The sequence below is a fragment of the Mustela nivalis genome, assembly GCF_964662115.1.
Source record: "Mustela nivalis genome assembly, chromosome: 3".
Classification (NCBI taxonomy): Eukaryota; Metazoa; Chordata; class Mammalia; order Carnivora; family Mustelidae; genus Mustela; species Mustela nivalis.
In genome coordinates this window covers 67,632,165-67,648,071 of record NC_139022.1, presented here as the reverse complement: position 1 = coordinate 67,648,071, position 15,907 = coordinate 67,632,165, and the positions used below count along the sequence as shown (strand labels likewise).

General features: G+C 35.9%; 1 protein-coding gene across 2 annotated transcripts in view; it reads left to right on the top strand.

The window, feature by feature from the left end:
* Positions 1-15,907, top strand: part of RASA1 (RAS p21 protein activator 1) — a 121,364-nt gene that overhangs the window by 82,201 nt on the left and 23,256 nt on the right. For both annotated transcript variants that reach the window (XM_082725841.1, XM_082725842.1), the window contains exons 9-11: positions 1,649-1,727; positions 7,064-7,184; positions 8,343-8,499. In XM_082725841.1, coding sequence (XP_082581967.1) covers positions 1,649-1,727; positions 7,064-7,184; positions 8,343-8,499 — 357 coding nt within the window. The remainder of the gene's footprint in view (positions 1-1,648; positions 1,728-7,063; positions 7,185-8,342; positions 8,500-15,907) is intronic.

The window sequence follows — 15,907 nt, the reverse complement described above, 5'->3', positions numbered from 1 at the left end:
TGAAAGTGTAGTATGAACACGTTTTAGTTTTCTGAGACGTAAATTTGTCATTTCATACCTAAAACTTGCATAGAATATCTAGGAAATTCTGGGTTGTTGTGTCTCCCTTGACTGTTTCTTTAGGTGTATTTGGGTAGAATATGAACTAAAGTAATTAAAAAAAAAAAAAGGTATCTTGAAAGTCCAGCTCATTGGTAAAAATATATTTGATTGGTTGTCACAGACTTTTTAAATTTGTTCTTGGGCAGTCTGAACTGTGTATTCTTTCAGCTCATGGAGAAGAATTATATTGTAATGTTGAGATGCTCCACAAGATCAATTGCATTTTATAGTTACTGAGTCATAAACCTTTGGTATTTACTGTTTTTTTATGGATTTGATGCTTTTTGCTTTAAAACAGGTAGTCCTCTCTGTGACGGTCTCTGTCTTCAAATGTCTTTTCTGATTTTCTTTTTTCCTTTAACATTTTTGGATTTATATGTGGCATTACCTTATTCCTTTAAACATGTATACCCTCCTTGTCTTTTTTGATGTGAATACCTTTTTACTTGTGTCATTTTGCCCCCTTGTGTAAAATGCTGCCTTTAGTATTCAGTTCATACCCATTCATACTTATTTTTTCATTAATCTTTTCAAGTCGCCTGTTTTGCTATTTTTAACATTATATTTGCTTTAAATTAATTTTGTAGTATGGCAAAGACATTTTATCTTTGGAGACATACATATGTGCATATATATGTGTGTATCTTTGGAGAGGGGGTGTGCATATGTATATATACAGATATGTATATCTAGAGATAAAATATATATTTCAATTCCATTAGTTGAAGAACTGTGGAAAAAATCAAGTGGAAGATAAAACAGGATCTGTTTTGAGAAATGTTTTCTCTCTGTCCTTAAAATAGCCATTCATCCAGTATATTAAAGGAAGTTTAAAAGTGTAAGATTTAAATATTCAGGACAATAAAATGGCCTACTGATTATACAGAAGCACTTTTACATTGGAAAATTCATTATGCCGTGCTAAAATACATGTTAAATTACATTATATAATGTCATTTTATTTTCTGTTTTACTAGTAACATTTCCCAGATAGTAAGAATATTTTAATAGCATTGCCTTTCAGAATCATCAATAAGCCCTTCCCTTTGGTAGCTATGATCTTACATGTAAAATTAGCTCCGGTCCGTTTGTTTCTCCTTTTACTTGCTGTTAATGTTTTATGATCTAACTTCATCTGATTGTTATGAAAGCAGAATGTGTGTTTTGATGATTAAAAATTCTTAAAATCTACCTGAATGTGCTATATAAATGCCATTTTTCTTTCAGTTCTTTCTCAGTTCCTCAGAGATACTCTTAAAAAAATAAAGGTAGACTTTTATTCTTTTCTTACTTATACTGACTCTTTGGGTATGTGTATACAAAATTGTAGTCTCTGACTCAGGTATTCTGATCTGTAAATGAATTCTTGCTTTTCTAAAATAATGAGACTGTTGTAATCATACATGCTATTGATATATTTAGGTTATATGCTTTGGAAAACACTTGCAAATACATAATCCTTGCTAACAGGGTCCTTGTGTATTTTCAAGATTTACATTTTTTATGAGACAAATTATATCAATGTTAGTAATTTTTATTTTAACAGCATTGGGGACATCATAGATCACTATCGAAAAGAACAAATTGTTGAAGGGTATTATCTTAAGGAACCTGTACCAATGCAGGTCAGTGTTGTTTTTCTTTTTGCAGTAATAAGCATTTTATTTTAAAATGCATTTTGATGGTATGTTTTACGCACACATTCATGCATTTAAAATTGGATAAAATTTAAAACTGCCATTACTCAGATTCTTTCAGAAAGTAAATTGTAAGAGAAACACTTAGTTTTTATTTATGTTGCTTCTAGTCTCTGTGGCTTTTTGAGAATAGAAGGAGTGGTGGGGCAGAAGCCATGTTACTTTGGGTCAGGGAGTGAGCTTGTTGGAGGCAAAAATGGAGACAGCAAGGATCAGTCACAGCTGGACTTACATAGGTGGGCTTGGTAGATAAGATAAAAATGAAATCCAGAAGAAGATACAGGGCTGAGGGGGGTTTAAACTTTTTATTTCATTGTTTATTTGGCTATAGGTTTATGGTTGAGAGAGTTTTGTGCATGTCTGTATATTCTGCATTAAGCCACTAGTAGCGAGCAGAGTGACAGGGGTGGGTGAGATGGGGTAGTGGCAGTACTTGATGTACGCGGCCCTAGGGAAGGCAAGAGTAGTTAAAATCCCAATACATGAAAAAGGATGGGTCTTGAGCAAGGGGGCCTCTTGAATCTTAGCTGCTTAATGCACAGTGTGATTGCTTATTCTCTGTATTTCTTATACTTTCTGAAGAGTGGTGGGCAACATTTGTAGCAGAGGTTAGGAACAGGTGTTTCAAAAGAGTGATAAAGAATTTTCTATGTGGGAAATGGAGGTATTGATAGTCCAAGGACATAAAGAAGGTTTTGGGTGCCCAGCTACACTTCCATAGTTATGTCTGTAGCTTTTCAGTTTTTCCTCCTTCTAACAAGTTAATTTCAGATGGTTGTACCTGCTATTCATAGCAGTTTCAGAGGTGGGGGATCATTATTCTGATGGTTAATATCAATTGAAGAATCTTGTCACACTGAATACAGCTTCATTTCCTCATACTTGCTAGTAGAATGTGTGGTCCCAGACAGCAGGGGTGTTGTTGTATTCCCAGGGCATGGAGTGGGTCTGTGTTACGGAATCAATGACTGTCGGCTCTCCAGCGGGAAGCACCTACTTCAACCCCTTTGTATTCTCACTGTGCCTGTTGCTCTCTCCATGTCCACCCTTTCCTCTAGGCAAGCACTGCTAGTTTAAGAAATCCTAATAACCATAGTCAGCCCTGAAGTCTTGCTTTTGTTGGCAGTTCTGGCAGACATTGTTCACTATTCTTAGTGCATATTAGAATGAACTTTTTATTTAAAAATATTTTATTTTTTTATTTGACAGTCGTGGTGGGGAGCATAAGCAGGAGGAGTGGCAGCCAGAGGGAGAGGGAGAAACAGACTCCCCGCTGAACAGGAAGCCTGATGCAGGGCTTGATCCCAGGATGCTGGGATCATGTATTTGCCCCGCCCCCCCCCACCCACCCCGGGCTTTTTTCTTTTAATCACATAGTGTGGTATTCGTCTTCTAGAAGCACTGCTCAGGGTCGTTTTATTAGGGGTCGGAGGTGCCTTTATCCACTGTGTCCTACTGCTGTATCCTGAATTCTAATTCATATTGGCTTTTGTTGATTTTGTTTGAGAAGTCTACACATTTTGTCTACAAATTAAGTCGTACATTTTCCCATCTTGAAATTGTGCTTAGAATTTTTAATTTAAGGTTTTTAAGAAAAACTTACTTTTTAGAATAAAAACTCTTAGCACAGTAAGTGGTATTTAACATTTAAACTTTCATACTTAAGTTATAAGATTGTTTTAAGAAGTACTTCAAATACATAGTCTGCTGCACTCCCGTGTTGCAGTCTCATAATTCAGCAAACTCCAAATTGTTGTCATTTGCAAAAGTGCCAACTAATGCCTTAAATACTTCAGAAATACTGATGCCAATTAGAAAGCAATTTGATTACTACATAAAAACCATTAAATCTATTTCAAGTCTATTAATTAGGGCCTGGCATAAAAAGTAGGTTACCATAGGAGTTTGGGAATCCTGATACTTACCTATCCTTCCCAGCAGGATACTAGGACAGAAGAGAAAGTATAATAATAACCTTTTATTAATGGAAAAACTTATTAGCTCACTCCCCCTGGGGTGACTCTGCATACCTTCACTCAGAGTAGGATTCTGGAATGGAAAGAGCAGTCTTAGGTACTTCCTTTGTCCTAGGTGCTTACTTTGTAGAGCTAATCCTTCTCAAGACAGACATTAGAAGAGAAGGAGCCTTTTGAGACAATGCAGCCCACAATAAAATAGGCAACATTTTTTAAGCAGTGTGTTTTAGACACTGTTCTTACTAGTTTATTTAATTTTCAACAACTTGATGAGGTTTCTACTGTATGATAGGGAAATTGAGAGTGGAGGGGTAAGGACTTAGGGCATCGAGTCGTCCTTGACTCTTCTTTCTCTCCTATGCTTTGTATCCATACTTTTGGGAATGTCATACTGCCTCTGCTTTCCAAACAAATGTAGCACGTGACCACCGTCAGAATCTGACTTTGGTCTACCTCTTTCCACCTTTGCCCCTTATGCTGCACAACAGCAGTCTGAGAGATCCATTTAAAATGTAAATGTAAATATGCCCCGTTCTGTAGCTAATACTAAATATTATCATCATTATTATTAATTTTGAAGATTTTATTTATTTGGGGGAAGACGGAGGGAGAGGGAGAGGCGGAACTCCCTGCTGAGCAGAGAGCCCAGTATGGGATTATGACCTGAGTTGAAGGGAGACGCTTAACTGAGCTACCCAGGTGCCCCTAAATATTATCATCATTGAATAAAAGACTGTTAAGTACATATCTATGTAACCAGGAAAGCAGTCATTACTGTTTATCATCTGGGTCCAGTGTATCCTTTTAAATTTTTTATTCTTCAGTCTTTTTATGAATAATCCTTAGAAGTAGGAATAAAGGTATAGTCCAAAAAGGCCATTAGAAAATTTAATAAGAATTTAAACATAGGAAACTGAAATGTTTTCCCATATTCCTTGGTTATAAAGGCTTGAAATAAGCAGTTGTTAATCCACTGTCATGCATGATACCATTTTGTAAATCCTAACTCCAGATTTCTGATACATCTCTAATTAATTCTTGCTGTATAATTACTCTGGTTATTCTTCCCACATTTTCATTATCAGAATACAGTAGTGATTCCAGATGTAAATATCTCTCCACTGGGTTTTAGTTTATGATTCTTGCTTTTTGTTCATGTACTTGAATTATCGAATGGAATAATTTTGAAAACTTGGATGGCTTATTATTTTTTTAGGAGGGTACTGTCTTCTTTGCTTCATAAGGGTAAAATATTTTTCTGTGTAGATTTTTAAACATCAGTTACAGTGATAAATGTGGTGAATTTTGAAATTTCTATGTTTCTTTCTACAACCTTTGGATACAAAGTACCTTTTGTCCACTTACAGATCATATTAAGTGAATCTTGGTACACAAACATAAAAATTTAAAGAACCCTTATTTCTTTTTAGCAAAACAGGACAGCCTAGATTCTTATCACAAAATATTGCATGATGACATCCTTGCTGTTAAATGACTGACTAGACAGAAACACAATACATATTCCCCTCCTCTCCCCCCCTGCTAGAAATACATCGTTTACTCAGTATTTCTTGAGTTTGAGGGAAGTCTAAGGATACTGTCATTTGAAGAATTGCAGTCTGAGATTTTTGCTTATCAAAAATGAATTTTACCATCACAGTAGATCACAAAGTGCTGCTGCCTCTTTGTATTCATCTTTTGATTCTTTTAATAATTGTCAAACATCTTCTATGTCAATTTTTTTCTCTTTGATATTAGTGGAAAATCAAAGGTTCTGGGCTGTGCTCAATGAAAACTAATAAAAAGATAACAGGTGGGCTTTTTACACTCTTTTGAAAGATGCTGCAATACTTGGTAACACAGTTAAAAAAAAAAACAAACACAAACCAACAAAGTATGATGCAATGGAGATAGTGTATTTCATTCTTGCATCATCCTGTGACGGTTGGCAAACTTTTCTTTTAAGGGCAAGATAATAAATATTTTAGGGTTTGCAGGCCTTCAGTCTCCATCTCAGCTGCTGAGCTCTGCCTTTGTACTGAGAAAGCAACCATAGACAAAATATAAAGCAACGAGTGTGGGTTTTCGATTAAATTTTATGTCCAACACCAGTCAGTAGGCTGGATTTGGAACCTGCACCATGGCTTGCCTACCCCTGCTCTTTAGCATACTTGAGAAGTAATTGTTGAATAATGATGAAAATTGTTCCTAGGATGATGAAATAACAGAATGTTTTAAGATAGAGGAAAAAATACAATTTTTGAAAATCTCATATCTTAGATTTATAAGAGGATCAGATGGACCTATGAAGTCTCTAAGAAAACAGTCATAAAATATTAATCCTAGCAAAGAGTAAGAACTGCACAAAAAAGAAACTAGGAAACTGAAATTGAATCCAGTGGATCCCCGTGGTAATACTGATGACTGATTTATTTTGAAAAGATCATTATTAAGATACTCTTCTCTGTAGATTCTTCCTGACATCAGAATTCTTTTTGTTACTTGGGAGGATTTAGCAGTTAAGAGACACGCTTCCATTCCTAAAGTCAGAGTTACATAAAACCATGGAATAAAGACCACAATGTTACAGGAAGGTAAGGTTAGGGGTACAACACTCAAGAACCGCATCAGTAACATATAAAGATAAGAACCTAATAAAATGTAGGCTAGTTTTTATATGTGTTAAATGGTTAAGAAATCTTTAACTACTATAATAAATATGGGCCTTGACCTTGTAAAAGACCTGAAGTTTACCTGTCAAAGAGGCTGTCAGAAGGGTTGTGATTATTGTAAAGTGGTAGAAAGATTATTTGAAATCAGATGGTATTCTAATACCCTGTGTGGATGGATGGGTGGGTGTGGCATATAACACTTAGTGGGTGGAGAGGGTTGTGAGGTACAAGAGATGTGTTTTGTATATTCTTATGCATCTCATATCAGCTGCGTGCAATTTTCTGCATTCACCTAGTGCTTCTCACAGACACAACTGTGCCTAAGCAAATAGGAATTGGTTTTATGTTTGAACTGGTTCCCAGTTTATCAGTTCTCTTGGGACCAATTCATGTTGTCCATGTTATTTGCTATAACACAAGGCAACATAACAAAACTGTATTTTTGAGACTTTCTTTGAAAAGCAAAGGATCTCTTAACTTACGTATTTTAGAATTTAGCCTTAAAAACTTTATTTAAATGTTCTAGACAGACACACAACCTGGCGTTTAATTGGTAATTTAGATTTTATTTCCATCAAGAATTCATGAAATAATTTTAATATTTTTAAAAATTCAGGATCAAGAACAAGTACTCAATGATACAGTGGATGGCAAGGAAATTTATAATACAATTCGTCGAAAAACAAAGGATGCGTTTTATAAAAATATTGTTAAAAAAGGTTATCTTCTAAAAAAGGGTAAGTATTATCTTGAAAGATTCAATTTCAGTATTTTCCACTAATATTTAGTAACTGACCCTTGTTTAAAGCTTTTGTAGCTAAGCATCCTTCAAAATCTATTCTAGGATAAAGAAGATGTGTGTACACACACACATACACACACACACACACATACACACACACACACACGTACACATATACACACACAACAGTGGAATACTGCTCAGCCATCAGAAAATGAAATCCTGCCATTTGAAACAATATGGATAGAACTATGCTTATACTAAGCAAAATATATCAAAGATAATTATATATGATCTATTTCATGTGTGGAATTTAAGGAACAAAACAGGATCATAGAAGAAGAAAGGAAAAAACAAAGCAAGATGAAATCAGAGAGGGAGACAAACCGTAAGAGACTCTTACTCATAGGAAACACACTGAGGGTTGCTGGGAAGGAGAGACGCCAGGGGGACGGGGTAACTGGGTGATGGACATTAAGGAGGGCACATGATATAATGAGCACTGGGTATTATATAAGATTGATGAGTCAATAACCTCTGCCTCTGAAACTAATAATACATGTTAATGAATTGAGTTTAAATTTTTAAAAATGTGGAGTCTGGGTATATTAAGCCCACATTTTCAAGCAGAGTTTAATGACACAAGCTTACATATTTCCAGTTTCTCTTTCATTCTTGAGGTCAGGTTATTTCATTCTTTGCCCACTCTCTCCCTGATACTTCATTATTACTATTTTTTTTTAAAAGAGAGACTTCTAATGACACTTGTCACATTATTGTTTAGATGTTTCTGTTTTATAGATTTGCCTCAGATTAACATTAAGAAATGATAGGAGGTTGGTTGGTAGGGTGTGGGGTAGAAGAGTATTTTCTTAAAATTAAAAAAAAATTACTCCTAAGCAGGAATTTTAAAGATTTTTATCTTGATGAAACTTGGAAAGATACAGTTATGGTACTGTTGTCCATTTACTCTGTGATTCATTAAAACAAGCCGTGTAAGAAAAGGCACGTTTTTACAGATAAATATTATAGGCATTTTCTCATTTTGTATGGACTGGTATGTTACTGACTATGTGTGTGTATACACACGCAGACATGGCTTTATAATTTATTATTTGGCTAATGGAAAGCACCCTTTTTTATTTTTTAACAGGCAAAGGAAAACGGTGGAAAAACTTATATTTTATCTTAGAGGGCAGTGATGCCCAACTTATTTATTTTGAAAGTGAAAAACGAGCTACCAAACCAAAAGGATTAATAGATCTCAGTGTATGTTCTGTCTATGTTGTTCATGATAGTCTCTTTGGCAGGTAAGAAATTGGTTTCCTATTTCTTTTGGGATTGTTTTAATAATAAAATAGTATGGATGTGTTCAGATGATTTTTAAAGCATCGCCACTGGATTTTTGAGAGTCCTAAAACCATCTGAAAATGTCAGATTTACTTTCTAGGGTAATATCTGTCTTCCTTATTTATTTTACACTAACCGGTGCATGAAATCCCACTTTGGTATTATGTAGAAATCTTTGGAATGACATTTCTTGTAGTGAAACATGACCTATATATCGCATGTTTCCTCTCTCCTTTACCAGCAGTCTTTTGAGTGACTGACTTTGAGTCTTGTCCTCTTTCCCATTTTATCACATTCTCTCTTAATTCATTGCATCTTATAGTACTGAGTTCACTCAGTTGTATTACAAACTTGATAGGCCGGTTCCTCAAAACATTTGACCTTAAGAATTCTAATGTAAAAAATAATTGCTTCAGTAGGAAAAGGGGAGTGTTTCAGATTTGGAGTTGAAACATTTTTCTTACATTAATTTCAAAGTTTTTCAAAAAATAAATATAAATATATAAGCTAAAGGGGAATCCTGACTGTCACAAGACACATCCAGCTCTTGATTACTTCTCATTTTTTGATCAGAAACAAGGCCTTTCTTTACCTTTCACTATTAGTATTATTAATAATCCATTCTAAAGTCCTTTTAGATAAATTGACCATTTTTATTACATATTGGTATTAATAAAACACAGATTTTTTTTTTTTACAACTGTTTCTCTGCTGCAGGATGGCATTTCTGCTAAGCAAATTCAGCTTTATCCTGTTTAAGTTCGGGAAAGTTTAAAACAAATAGCTGTAGGAACATACTACAACCTTGTCATTTCTTTTCTCCAAACTGTGTTTAGGATATCGCATTAGTGTTACTCATAATTTTAATAGTCAGTTTTTTAAATGGTTATGGTTTGAGAAATGCTGAATTGAACACATAGTTTATCCTTAAAGCATGACTTTTTGAATTTCTGCCAGTGTTTATATTCTGAATCACTAAGAGGGAATTATTATATGAAGTATTTCATGAATCTTTGACCTTGATAACTCTCCCCATCCCCCCCCCCTTTTTTTTTTTCAAACACTTCCTAATATCTCATAAAAACAGCTGTTCCAAAAAACAAGCAAAAATTTTTTGGATAACATAGGATTTCCTAAATTTTGTTTTTCCTTCCTTAACAATATGAGACTCTTCGCCTTCGGGTGTGGTTCGATCATACCTCTGGCTGCTTTTCATTTCATCTTTCTGCTCTACCTGCCTTTGTGTTTACTGAATTATTCCTCACAAAACAGCTTCTTTCATGGTAGCAAAGTGGCATAAATACCCAGAGAAGGAAAAAGTAAGCATTGCCTCCAGTAATGATTGAAAATCCTGAGAATGCACTATTGAGCCACCTCTCAATCAATGTGTAGTTGTAGTTTCCCTCAAGTAGCAAAGGTGGGGTTCCCTTCATAAATGGAGGCCATTGGGTGCCCAAGCCCTTTTGAAGATGATCCCACTGAAATAGTAAGGCTGCTTTGTACCCTCTGTACGAGAGGGAAGTGGATGCTGGGGAGACAACCACACTGTTCACCACCAAACATGGTTTATTTGTACTTTGAATACCTGCACGGGGAAGAGATTTTTGGGAACAAGCTTATTGAATTAAGTAGTATGAAATAGGTGGTTCTTAAGTTGAATCTTGGAAGATGGGTCTAAATTCATTTAGAAAACTGTATCAGAGCTTTCCCACCCCGTGCCATGAATAGGTTATGGGTGTCTGTTGAGAGATTGGTGGTTATAAAAATGTTAGTATAATAAAAATATTAAATGTTTGAGATTTCAACATTTCATATTATAAAATATGTAAGGGAGATCTTCAAAAAATGTAACTTCAGATTTTTTTAAGATATGTAGATTTTTTTCTTCCATTGTTACTTCGTTGATTGGCTTTAATGTATAGTTATTTCCCCACCATCAAGGACAATTTGGTGATTAAAGCTGGAAAGTCACTAAAATGACAAGATAAAAACAGTAACCTTCATTTAAAAAATTCAACCTATTAGGCCACTTAAGAACTGTATTGGGATAACTAAATCCAGTAAATCTTCTTTTCCTCAGCCTAAATATTTTGCATAGAAGTTGAATAAATCAGTGATGCCAGGCACATTGTGTTGGCACCATATCACTGAAGAACTAAGTTTTAAATAAAAGTCCCTCCACCCCGTATTCCCCTCCCAATCCCCTCCTTTCCATAGATCTGTTCTACAGTGTCAGATTCTACTTGGGAAGTTTGCTAGGAGATCTTGGAATTAATAGCTAAAGCTAAAGCCAGGATGCTTCACACAGAGTTGGAGAATTTGCTTGTTTAATCAGTCTGCATGGAAATTGCCAATTGTATGTTTGAAGCCAAAAAGCAAAAGAAAGAGAAGAGGTACTATTTTCAAAGAGTATTAGATTGTGTTCAGATAGTACTATGAGTAAATGCATTGGTGAACAAATGATAGGCTATGTACAGAGCCAGAGATTACATTTTCACTGCATATCGATGAGTCTGCAAACATTAGAGAAGTGCTTGGAAGTAAATTGTTGGTCATTCAAAGAAATACCAAAGGAAATTATTAAAGTATTCAAAGCAGTAAATGAATCCTTTGAAACAAAGAAGATACTGTAGAAATAGTATTTAAGTTGATGATGAATGAAAAAGCTTCATGATAGAAAATTTAAAGGTTTTACGTCAGAAATTCATTCTGGAAAATAAAGCAATACAGAGAGACCCTTACATGTAAAAGTCTGTAGACCAGAATTCCACGTGAAATATTACAAAATAGATGCTACTAAACTGCAAGCTGCTTCAGCTGCACGTTTTCAGTTTTATGGGAGAAAATGGGATCAGAATGCCCCTGTACTGTTCTGTGATACCAGAGTCTGTAAGTTGTCCAGAAGCAGAGTTTTGCCGAAGTTTACAATCTAAATGAAACAATACTGCTTGGCGATTGATTCATGCTTTGCAGATTAAAGAATGGGTGAACTTCTCAGAATTAGAACGCAAAAATAGATTAATGTGCTCTGATAGTTTATGGATTCAAAGCAGAAATTCAGCTTTGAAAAATCAGGTTAAAAATGATTCCCTGGTGATATGTAAAATTTGAATAACAAGAATCTTAAAAGCATTATTAGGACTAATAAAAGTACATCTGGGTAAATTTGGGTGGGGGAAAAAGCTATAACATTATTTATGACATACTTTCTATGAATAGGCATGAGTGGACCAAAAATCAGTTTGCAGTATCACAAAGAAAGGTCACTGTTACCCTAGCCAATGAAAGAAAATGACTGCTAGAGTTAAAGGTCAGGTCTTTTAATGCAGTTTAAAGAGATCAAATTATTTCTATTATGGTTAACATCAAGAAAGGAGTTTCAGGCAGCAGAAAAGCAGTAAATGCACATTTACCATTTGCTATGGGAACACAGTTTGCTTCTTGGGCAGTTTCTTGTTGAGGGTGGCTTTTAAGACTCTGGTATTGTATTTAATGATACCAAGTCTAAACCTGGTATGAAAAAGTTGTGTTCATGGGAACTAAGGTACAAGTCTTTCGTTTTAAAGAACTGAGTGTTTTCCAAAGTATACTAGTTTACTGTCATCAGCTGTGTTTTTGAGAGCCTTACTATGAAAGAGTTGGGGAGTACAAAGAAAGAGTGAATCCCAAGAAAAACAGCATCAGCAAAGTATGTTTCAAGGAAATGAACAGACACCTGTACCAGATAGGACTGGTGAAAAATAGGATGGCATTAAATTATGTATCATAGAATGCAAATATCACAGTACTAATGGTGAAATTGTGGATGAATGCAGTTATCTTTTTCTTTGAAATATATGACTGGCGCTGAATATTTATTGCTTTGTATATGCATAGAACCCAATACACTGACTGACCTGCATTTGAATGAAATGTTATGTGAATGTTAGCAACTCCTTGCAACAGAGGTGAATAGCATGCTTGCTCTGGCCATGGTGAACAAACGTTTGGATAGCTTTGCTCATTTGCCTGTGTTCTTGAAGGCTTTAGTTGCGCAGCTATTCAGTTTCTCCAAATTTTCAGTATTGAGGTCGCTAAACACTTTATTTCTTTATACTAAACTTATGACTTTTAATATTGCTTTACTTTAAATATATTAATTTCAGAAGCACAGGTTGAAAGATATTTCAGTGATAGGAGTTACTGTAGTGAGTATTTATGTGGGAATGTTTACATCTTTTCATGGGCTGAATCTTTCATTGTGGCAATATTTATTATTTTCATTTAGAACTGTTTTCACTGGGAATTAAATTTTAGGTTGGCAATTATTTTCTTCCAGTGTTTCAAGATTGATATATTTATGAGCAAGAGACTGAGAAATTGAGTAGAGGGAGGGGCAGAGGAAGAAGCAGGCTTTCTGCTGAGCAGGGAGCCCAGTTCAGGGCTCCATCCCAGGACCATGGATCATGACCTGAGTCTAAGGCAGATGCTTAACCGGCTGAGCCACCCAGGCACCCTTCTTCAGCATTTTAAAGAACGTTCTCTGCCTTCCAGTCTTTTGTTTTGGATTATTCTCTTTTACAGATAATACATCTTTTTTTCTCTTTGAGGTGTATTGTATTTCATCTTTCTCTGGTTGCTTTGAGATTTTTCTTTAGATTTTCAGCAGTTAAACAAAAATATGCCTACAGTAAATTTTCTTTAAAAACTTTATCCTAATATTTGCAGAGCTGCTTCAGTTTGATATTCGATGTTGTTTGTGAGTTTCAGAGAAGTCTTGGTTACTATCTCTTTAAACAGTAGTTTGCCACATTTTCTTTCATCTTCTGTGATTCATGTTACCTGTTATATCTTTTTTAAAGATTCACTTAGAGCGCGGGTAGGGGCAGAAGGAGAGCGAGAGAGAGAATCTCAAGCAGATTTCCTGGCTGAGTGCAGAGCACGGCACAGGGCTTGATATCATGACCTGAGCCAGGATCCAGAGTTGGGTGCTTCACCAACTGAGCACCCAGGTACCCCAGCATGTTATCTCTTTTACTAGGCCCCATGTGCCTATTATATAGCTTTTTATGTTTTTTATATATATTTTTCCCTTTATGTGGGAAAGAGCTTTATGTGCTCTAGGCTAGATACTCTGATTTGTCTTCCATTCCATCCAGTTAAACGCATTTCTTGAACCCTTAATTGTATTAATTACATTTTTCAATTTAGAGTTTCCATTTGGTTCTTCTATAGATATAGTTAGCTGGCTTCAAAATTCACTAGTTTACCTGTTTTCTTAAGCCTTTTAATTACAGTTATTTGAAAGTTGTTCCTAATGATACAGCTGTATCTGGATTATATGTAAGTCTTTCCTTTTCCTCTGTTTTCCTTGATTGGCTTTTCAGTCATTTGAGTATGATTCCTGTTGTATCTACTTTAGTTTGAATGGTGGATGTTGTGTATGAAAAACTGTAGAAGCTTATATGTAAGTCTTTCCTTTTCCTCTGTTTTCCTTGATTGGCTTTTCAGTCGTTTGAGTATGATTCCTGTTGTATCTACTTTAGTTTGAATGGTGGACGTTGTGTATGAAAAACTGTAGAAGCTATGGATAACGTTATTGCCTCCAGAAAGGACTGTTCTTTTGCCAGATAAGTCCCTCAGGGATCAAATGGACATACTGGTGAAGGCTGTTCTGTTTATCTGGTTTGCTCTTATTTTGAAGGCATGGGTAGGGGTCTCAGATGAAAGCCTTCTCTTTTAAAGGCCCTAAAGTCATTTGTCTCTCCTCTGGGTATGAAATTGCTGAATGTGATGGTTGGTTTTTGGACCTCTTAGATGCTGTTTCCTTCTGCTAAGGTTTCTCAGCTTCCTGCCCTGCACAGTTTAGGAATTGGCAAGTGCCTTGAAAGAAAAAGCTGTGAAGTTCAGGCTCACTTACTCTGATCTTGACCTTCCAAGTCTGAGTTGCTCTCGTTTTCCAGTGATTTTGAACAGTTGTTTTTTTGTTTTATTTATATTTTATGGAACTGGGAAGGCCAGTCTGATTCAAGCCACTTTCAGAAGCTGAAGTTTCCAATTTGTACTTGTATTCTTTTATAGCATTCTCAAAGCATGAAAGGGTAGTTTTTTTTTTTATAAACATATAATATATTTTTATCCCCAGGGGTACAGGTCTGTGAATTGCCAGGTTTACACACTTCACAGCACTCACCATAGCGCATATCCTCCCCAATGTCCATAACCCCACTCCCCTTCTCCCAACCCTCCTCCCCCCAGCAACCCTCAGTCTGTTTTGTGAGATTAAGAGTCACTTATGGTTTGTCTCCCTCCCAATCCTATCTTGTTTCATTTATTCTTCTCCTATGCCCTTAACCCCCCATGTTGCATGTCCACTTCCTCATATCAGGGAGATCATATGATAGTTGTCTTTCTCTGATTGACTTATTTTGCTAAGCATGATACCCTCTAGTTCCATCCACATCATCACAAATAGCAAGATTTCATTTCTTTTGATGGCTGCATAGTATTCCATTGTGTATATATGCCACCTTTTTATCCATTCATCTGTTGATGGACATCTAAGCATCTAAGTTCTTTCCATAGTTTGGCTCTTGCAGACATTGCTGCTATAAACATTCGGGTGCACGTGCCTCTTTGGATCACTACGTTTGTATCTTTAGGGTAAATACCCAGTAGTGCAATTGCTGGGTCATAGGGTAGTTCTATTTTCAACATTTTGAAGAACCTCCATGCTGTTTTCCAGAGTGGTTGCACCAGCTTGCATTCCCACCAACAGTGTAGGAGGGTTCCCTGAAAGGGTAGTTTTTTAAAATAAATATTAAGCTTGTACTCTGGGTATTTTGTTGTGGCCTCCTAACACTGAAGTAAAAGATAATCTGGTTAATGCCCGAAATAGGAATATCATTATTTGAGTTTTGAGTTTCAAAAGCATGAAGGCCCTTATTGATTGATTTATTTATATTATTTTGTAAAGATTTTGTTTGAGAGAGAGCACGAGTAGGGTGAAGGGTGAGCCTGATCTGGGACTTAATTCTGGGACTCCAGGATCATGACCTGAGCTGAAGGCAGACGCTCAACCGGCTGAGCTGCCCAGCCCTTACTTATTTGTTTTTTATTATGTTCAATTAGCCAACACCATTAGTTTTTTTTTTTTTTTTAAGATTTTATTTATTTATTTGCCAGACAGAGATCACAAGTAGGCAGAGAGGCAGGCAGAGAGAGAGAGCGAGAGAGAATAGGAAGCAGGCTTCCTGCAGAGCAGAGAGCCCGATGCGGGGCTCGATGACGCTGGGATCATGACCTGAGCCAAAGGCCACCCAGGCGCCCCCCCCCATTAGTTTTGATTAGTAGTGTTTAATGACTCATTAGTTGCATGTAACACCCAGT